The sequence below is a fragment of the Procambarus clarkii genome, chromosome 14, assembly GCF_040958095.1.
Source record: "Procambarus clarkii isolate CNS0578487 chromosome 14, FALCON_Pclarkii_2.0, whole genome shotgun sequence".
Classification (NCBI taxonomy): domain Eukaryota; kingdom Metazoa; phylum Arthropoda; class Malacostraca; order Decapoda; family Cambaridae; genus Procambarus; species Procambarus clarkii.
The window spans coordinates 43,510,989-43,518,920 of NC_091163.1; the positions used below are offsets into that span (position 1 = coordinate 43,510,989).

The following is a 7,932-nucleotide window of genomic DNA, read 5'->3' on the forward strand; positions in this document are numbered from 1 at the left end:
ATGGACCACCTCAGGCAGCTGTCATGATGGACCACCTCAGGCAGCCGTCATGATGGTCCACCTCAGGCAGCCGTCATGATGGACCACCTCAGGCAGCAGTCATGATGGTCCACCTCAGGCAGCAGTCATGATGGACCACCTCAGGCAGCCGTCATGATGGTCCGCCTCAGGCAGCCGTCATTATGGTCCTCTTCAGGCCGCCGTCATGATGGACCACTTCAGGCAGCCGTCATTATGGACCACCTTAGGCAGCCGTCATTATGGACCACCTCAGGCAGCCGTCATTATGGTCCACCTCAGGCAGCCGTCATAATGGACCACCTCAGGCAGCAGTCATGATGGTCCACCTCAGGCAGCAGTCATGATGGACCACCTCAGGCAGCATTCATGATGGACCACCTCAGGCAGCCGTCATGATGGACCACCTCAGGCAGCCGTCATTATGGTCCACCTCAGGCAACCGTCATGATGGACCACCTCAGGCAGCCGTCATGATGGACCTCCGCAGCCACCTCTTGCAGATGTCTCAGGCAGCCACCTCAGGCAGCCACCTCTGGCAGCCACCTCAGGCAGCCACCTCAGGCAGCCACCTCAGGCAGCCACCTCTGGCAGCCACCTCAGGCAGCCACCTCTGGCAGCCACCTCTGGCAGCCACCTCAGGCAGCCACCTCAGGCAGCCACCTCAGGCAGCCACCTCAGGCAGCCACCTCAGGCAGCCACCTCAGGCAGCCACCTCAGGCAGCCACCTCAGGCAGCCACCTCAGGCAGCCATCTCAGGCAGCCACCTCAGGCAGCCACCTCAGGCAGCCACCTCAGGCAGCCACCTCAGGCAGCCACCTCAGGCAGCCATCTCAGGCAGCCACCTCAGGCAGCCATCTCAGGCAGCCACCTCAGGCAGCCACCTCAGGCAGCCACCTCAGGCAGCCACCTCAGGCAGCCACCTCAGGCAGCCACCTCTGGCAGCCACCTCAGGCAGCCACCTCAGGCAGCCACCTCAGGCAGCCACCTCAGGCAGCCACCTCAGGCAGCCACCTCTGGCAGCCACCTCAGGCAGCCACCTCAGGCAGCCACCTCAGGCAGCCACCTCAGGCAGCCACCTCAGGCAGCCATCTCAGGCAGCCACCTCTGGCAGCCACCTCTGGCAGCCACCTCAGGCAGCCACCTCTGGCAGCCACCTCTGGCAGCCACCTCAGGCAGCCACCTCAGGCAGCCACCTCAGGCAGCCACCTCAGGCAGCCACCTCAGGCAGCCACCTCAGGCAGCCACCTCAGGCAGCCACCTCAGGCAGCCACCTCATGCAGCCATCTCAGGCAGCCACCTCAGGCAGCCACCTCAGGCAGCCACCTCAGGCAGCCACCTCTGGCAGCCACCTCAGGCAGCCACCTCAGGCAGCCACCTCAGGCAGCCACCTCAGGCAGCCACCTCAGGCAGCCACCTCAGGCAGCCACCTCAGGCAGCCACCTCAGGCAGCCACCTCAGGCAGCCACCTCAGGCAGCCACCTCAGGCAGCCATCTCATGCAAATAACCGAAAGCAGGAAATTTCTTACGGTATTTTTTAAGTAAAAATCTCTGAACAGCGCAAAGAAAACGGGAGACGAAGTGCTCATAGAAAACGCGAAACAAAAGGGCGCTCAAAGAAAATGGGATGCGAAGGATCGCTCAAAGAAAACGCAAGACGAAGGAGTGCACAAAGAAAACGTGAGATGAAGGAACACTCAAAGAAAACGGGAGACGAAGGCACTCTCAAAGAAAACGGGAGACGAAGGCACTCTCAAAGAAAACGGGAGATGAAGGACTACTCAAAGAAAACGGGAGACGAAGGAACACTCAAAGAAAACGGGAGACGAAGGAACACTCAAAGAAAACGGGAGACGAAGGAACACTCAAAGAAAACGGGAGACGAAGGAACAATCAAAGAAAGCGGGAGACGAAGGAACACTCAAAGAAAACGGGAGACGAAGGAACACTCAAAGAAAACGGGAGATGAAGGAACACTCAAAGTAAACGGAAGACGGAAGAGCGTGCAAAGAAAACGATAGACGAGGGAGTGCATAGAGAAAACGGGAAATAAAAATCTCACAAAGAAAACGGGAAACGAAGGAGCGCCCAAAGAAAACTGCAAATGAAAAAGCGCTCATAGAAAACGGGAGAGGCAGGAGCGCGCAAATCAGTTACATAAAAGGCGGCGAATGAACCAATCAGCGCCACCCACCAGAGGCTAACAACCCAATGGGTGGAATTATGTGGGTGGATCCACCAGGCTGTTTGGTGTGAAGGAATATGTGAGGAGAAGCAATCACCTCATTATTGTCGTCTGTGGTGCAGACGATACGTCATGACCCTTGCTCTCCCAGGAGGCAGGAGTGCTCATGCTGTGTTCTTCCCTCATAATCTTCCCTCATAATCTTCCCTCATAATCTTCCCTCATAATCGTCCCTCATAATCTTCCCTCATAATCTTCCCTCATAATCTTCCCTGATATTCTTCCCTCATAATCTTCCCTCATAATCTTCCCACATAATCTTCCCTCATAATCTTCCCTCATAATCTTCCCTCATAATCTTCCCTCATAATCTTCCCTCATATTCTTACCTCATAATCTTCCCTCATAATCTTCCCTCATAATCTTCCCTCATAATCTTCCCTCATAATCTTCCCTCATAATCTTCCCTCATAATCTTCCCTCATATTCTTACCTCATAATCTTCCCTCATAATCTTCCCTCATAATCTTCCCTCATAATCTTCCCTCATAATCTTCCCTCATAATCTTCCCTGATATTCTTCCCTCATAATCTTCCCTCATAATCTTCCCTCATAATCTTCCCTCATAATCTTCCCTCATAATCTTCCCTCATATTCTTACCTCATAATCTTCCCTCATAATCTTCCCTCATAATCTTCCCTCATAATCTTCCCTCATAATCTTCCCTCATAATCTTCCCTCATATTCTTACCTCATAATCTTCCCTCATAATCTTCCCTCGTAATCTTCCCTCATAATCTTCCCTCATATTCTTACCTCATAATCTTCCCTCTTAATCTTCCCTCATATTCTTACCTCATAATCTTCCCTCATAATCTTCCCTCATAATCTTCCCTCATAATCTTCCCTGATATTCTTCCCTCATAATCTTCCCTCATAATCGTCCCTCATAATCTTCCCTCATAATCTTCCCTCATAATCTTCCCTCATAATCTTCCCTCATAATCGTCCCTCATAATCTTCCCTCAAAATCTTCCCTCATAATCTTCCCTCATAATCTTCCCTCATAATCTTCCCTCATAATCGTCCCTCATAATCTTCCCTCATAATCTTCCCTCATAATCTTCCCTGATATTCTTCCCTCATAATCTTCCCTCATAATCTTCCCTCATATTCTTCCCTCATATTCTTCCCTCATAATCTTCCCTCATAATCTTCCCTCATATTCTTCCCTCTTATTCTTCCCTCATAATCTTCCCTCATAATCTTCCCTCATAATCTTCCCTCATATTCTTCCCTCTTATTCTTCCCTCATAATCTTCCCTCATAATCTTCCCTCATATTCTTCCCTCTTATTCTTCCCTCATAATCTTCCCTCATAATCTTCCCTCATATTCTTCCCTCTTATTCTTCCCTCATAATCTTCCCTCATATTCTTCCCTCATATTCTTCCCTCATAATCTTCCCTCATAATCTTCCCTCATATTCTTCCCTCTTTTTCTTCCCTCATAATCTTCCCTCATAATCTTCCCTCATATTCTTCCCTCATATTCTTCCCTCATAATCTTCCCTCATAATCTTCCCTCATATTCTTCCCTCTTATTCTTCCCTCATAATCTTCCCTCATAATCTTCCCTCATATTCTTCCCTCATAATCTTCCCTCATATTCTTCCCTCATAATCTTCCCTCATAATCTTCCCTCATAATCTTCCCTCATATTCTTACCTCATAATCTTCCCTCATAATCTTCCCTCATATTCTTACCTCATAATCTTCCCTCATAATCTTCCCTCATAATCTTCCCTGATATTCTTCCCTCATAATCTTCCCTCATAATCTTCCCTCATAATCTTCCCTCTTATTCTTCCCTCATAATCTTCCCTCATAATCTTCCCTCATATTCTTCCCTCTTATTCTTCCCTCATAATCTTCCCTCATAATCTTCCCTCATATTCTTCCCTCTTATTCTTCCCTCATAATCTTCCCTCATAATCTTCCCTCATATTCTTCCCTCTTATTCTTCCCTCATAATCTTCCCTCATATTCTTCCCTCATATTCTTCCCTCATAATCTTCCCTCATAATCTTCCCTCATATTCTTCCCTCTTATTCTTCCCTCATAATCTTCCCTCATAATCTTCCCTCATATTCTTCCCTCATATTCTTCCCTCATAATCTTCCCTCATAATCTTCCCTCATATTCTTCCCTCTTATTCTTTTCTCATAATCTTCCCTCATAATCTTCCCTCATATTCTTCCCTCATAATCTTCCCTCATATTCTTCCCTCATAATCTTCCCTCATAATCTTCCCTCATAATCTTCCCTCATATTCTTACCTCATAATCTTCCCTCATAATCTTCCCTCATATTCTTACCTCATAATCTTCCCTCATAATCTTCCCTCATAATCTTCCCTCATAATCTTCCCTCATAATCTTCCCTGATATTCTTCCCTCATAATCTTCCCTCATAATCTTCCCTCATAATCTTCCCTCTTAATCTTCCCTCATATTCTTACCTCATAATCTTCCCTCATAATCTTCCCTCATAATCTTCCCTCATAATCTTCCCTCATAATCTTCCCTCATAATCTTCCCTGATATTCTTCCCTCATAATCTTCCCTCATAATCGTCCCTCATAATCTTCCCTCATAATCTTCCCTCATAATCTTCCCTCATAATCTTCCCTCATAATCGTCCCTCATAATCTTCCCTCAAAATCTTCCCTCATAATCTTCCCTCATAATCTTCCCTCATAATCTTCCCTGATATTCTTCCCTCATAATCTTCCCTCATAATCTTCCCTCATATTCTTCCCTCATATTCTTCCCTCATAATCTTCCCTCATAATCTTCCCTCATATTCTTCCCTCTTATTTTTCCCTCATAATCTTCCCTCATAATCTTCCCTCTTATTCTTCCCTCATAATCTTCCCTCATAATCTTCCCTCATATTCTTCCCTCTTATTCTTCCCTCATAATCTTCCCTCATAATCTTCCCTCATATTCTTCCCTCTTATTCTTCCCTCATAATCTTCCCTCATATTCTTCCCTCATATTCTTCCCTCATAATCTTCCCTCATAATCTTCCCTCATATTCTTCCCTCTTATTCTTCCCTCATAATCTTCCCTCATAATCTTCCCTCATATTCTTCCCTCATATTCTTCCCTCATAATCTTCCCTCATAATCTTCCCTCATATTCTTCCCTCTTATTCTTCCCTCATAATCTTCCCTCATAATCTTCCCTCATATTCTTCCCTCATAATCTTCCCTCATATTCTTCCCTCATAATCTTCCCTCATAATCTTCCCTCATAATCTTCCCTCATATTCTTACCTCATAATCTTCCCTCATAATCTTCCCTCATATTCTTCCCTCATATTCTTCCCTCATAATCTTCCCTCATAATCTTCCCTCATAATCTTCCCTCATATTCTTCCCTCATAATCTTCCCTCATAATCTTCCCTCATATTCTTCCCTCATAATCTTCCCTCATAATCTTCCCTCATATTCTTCCCTCATAATCTTCCCTCATACAGATAGGCACCCTGGCCGTGTTCGTAGGATAAAGGTTTAAGTCTCACGTCGTAAGAGAAGCGTCAACTTCCTCTCAACCTTCCTACCGTAAACATAATCTTATATTTAAATTTTATATATAAAAGAGCGCTACTATTTTGTTTGTTATTTAACGGCGGAACTTGAATATTTTGGGGGTTGAGGAGTGATCAAGGGGAGGCTGCCTGGCCGACACGCGGCTTTCATATGGAAATTGGCCTTTCTTATATTGCAGCTGATTGTAATACTTGGTGGTGCAATAATATACCATGGCATTTGTATTATATATATATATATATATATATATATATATATATATATATATATATATATATATATATATTATATATATATATATATATATATATATATATATATATATATATATATATATATATATATATATATATATATATATATATATATATATATATATATATATATATATATAACTGAAAACTCACACCCCAGAAGTGACTCGAACCCATACTCCCAGGAGCAACGCAACTGGTATGTACAGGGACGCCTTAATCCACTTGACCATCATGACCGGACAATAAGGAAGTGATAGCCGAGGCTATTTGAACCACTTCCCCGCCGGCACTCGGATGGTAATCTTGGGCATAGCATTTTATCAAATCACTTTGATTTTATCAAATCAAAGAATGAGGTGATTTGATAAAATGCTATGCCCAAGATTACCATCCGAGTGCCGGCGGGGAAGTGGTTCAAATAGCCTCGGCTATCACTTCCTTATTATCCGGTCGTGATGGTCAAGCGGATTAAGGCGTCCCTGTACATACCAGTTGCGTTGCTCCTGGGAGTATGGGTTCGAGTCACTTCTGGGGTGTGAGTTTTCAGTTGTATATAGTCCTGGGGACCACTCAGGCTTGTTTGCATATATATATATATATATATATATATATATATATATATATATATATATATATATATATATATATATATATATATATATATATATATATATATATATATATATATATATATATATATATTAGTATATTTTGGTTGCAGTCTTTCTTGAAATCTTGAAAACATATGTTGTTGAATATGACCGAAAGGGTAAGATTTGGATACATCTTCCGGGTCCTATCCCGCCTTGTGCAGGTTTGAAGGTTGCTGTGTGCTCTTGTCTCAGCTCAGGGTGACAGTCACCTCTTTTGCCTCCGTCATGCTGCCTCTTGAGTCTAATTCTAACACGAATCTCCTCAATATTTCTTACGTTCTTCACAGTCGAGGGTAATTGATAAAGTAACTCTACAAAGCCTAGTCTGACGCCTGAACGTGTTTCGTAATTCCTTATTACATATTCAAAGACTTATGGAGCACGTTATGTATTCTGGTAGTATTTCATTCACTAATTCACTTGTTGCACTGGTGGAGGATAAGAATGCCGGCAATGCTAACTGTGTCGCCTTGCGAATACCTATCCCCCCGAGTCTAACTGTGAGCGTTGCTTGGTCCCATTGGTCATCTTGCAGGGAGAGGTTTAACACTTTCACGGTTATTGACCTTAGGAGTGTGTCATATTCTGTTAATTTTGGGCTGTCGAAGGAGGGAGCACACCTGAGGAAATAGGTCAGTCTGGGCAAAGCCAGGCACCTTGTGAGAAGGTACAAAGCATCGTGGGCGTCCAAAGCCCCTATTCCTTCCTCCATCCTCCTCAGGTCGTTCAGCCTTTCTTCGAGGACTACCTCAATGGCGCTCGAGCCCAGAGGTGCCCCTAGCAGCACACTGTCGGTGGGAGCGATCACTTGGGCTCCTGGCAATATGGTTCGCACTGCATCTATGGTTGGTTGGCTAGATGAGATGATTTCACACTTTAAGTCCTAACTCCTCTCCCTTAGATTTCACCAGCTGTAGATCTTCTAGCAGGGACTCCTGTGTCCCTGCCAGGGTGCCATCGTCCAGGAACCAGATGTTGAGTTCGCTGGACAACCATCTTGTGACCTCTTTAGCTGCTATGCAGAAAAGGAAAGGGGCAAGCGGGTCTCCCTGCTGGACACCTTCTGCTGAAACAACTTCATGTTCCCCAAACAGCAGCGTCGATTCCCTACTGTACCCTGCTGAGACGAAGGGAAGTAGACAAGGAAAGCTGGTTCGAACTGCTTCTTGTACCACATCCCTTTTTATCTGTTTGAAGGCAT

General features: G+C 44.9%; 2 protein-coding genes across 2 annotated transcripts; both read left to right on the plus strand.

The window, feature by feature from the left end:
• Positions 1 to 416: 416 nt before the first annotated feature.
• LOC138364811 (uncharacterized protein DKFZp434B061-like) lies at positions 417 to 1,526 on the plus strand. The gene has a single exon (XM_069324793.1). The coding sequence runs from the start codon at positions 417 to 419 to the stop codon at positions 1,524 to 1,526; it is 1,110 nt and encodes a 369-aa protein (XP_069180894.1).
• A 178-nt stretch (positions 1,527 to 1,704) lies between these two features.
• LOC138364812 (TRAF3-interacting protein 1-like) lies at positions 1,705 to 2,040 on the plus strand. Its single transcript, XM_069324794.1, has one exon. It carries the CDS (start codon positions 1,705 to 1,707, stop codon positions 2,038 to 2,040), a length of 336 nt encoding a protein of 111 aa, XP_069180895.1.
• The last annotated feature ends 5,892 nt before the right edge of the window (positions 2,041 to 7,932 follow it).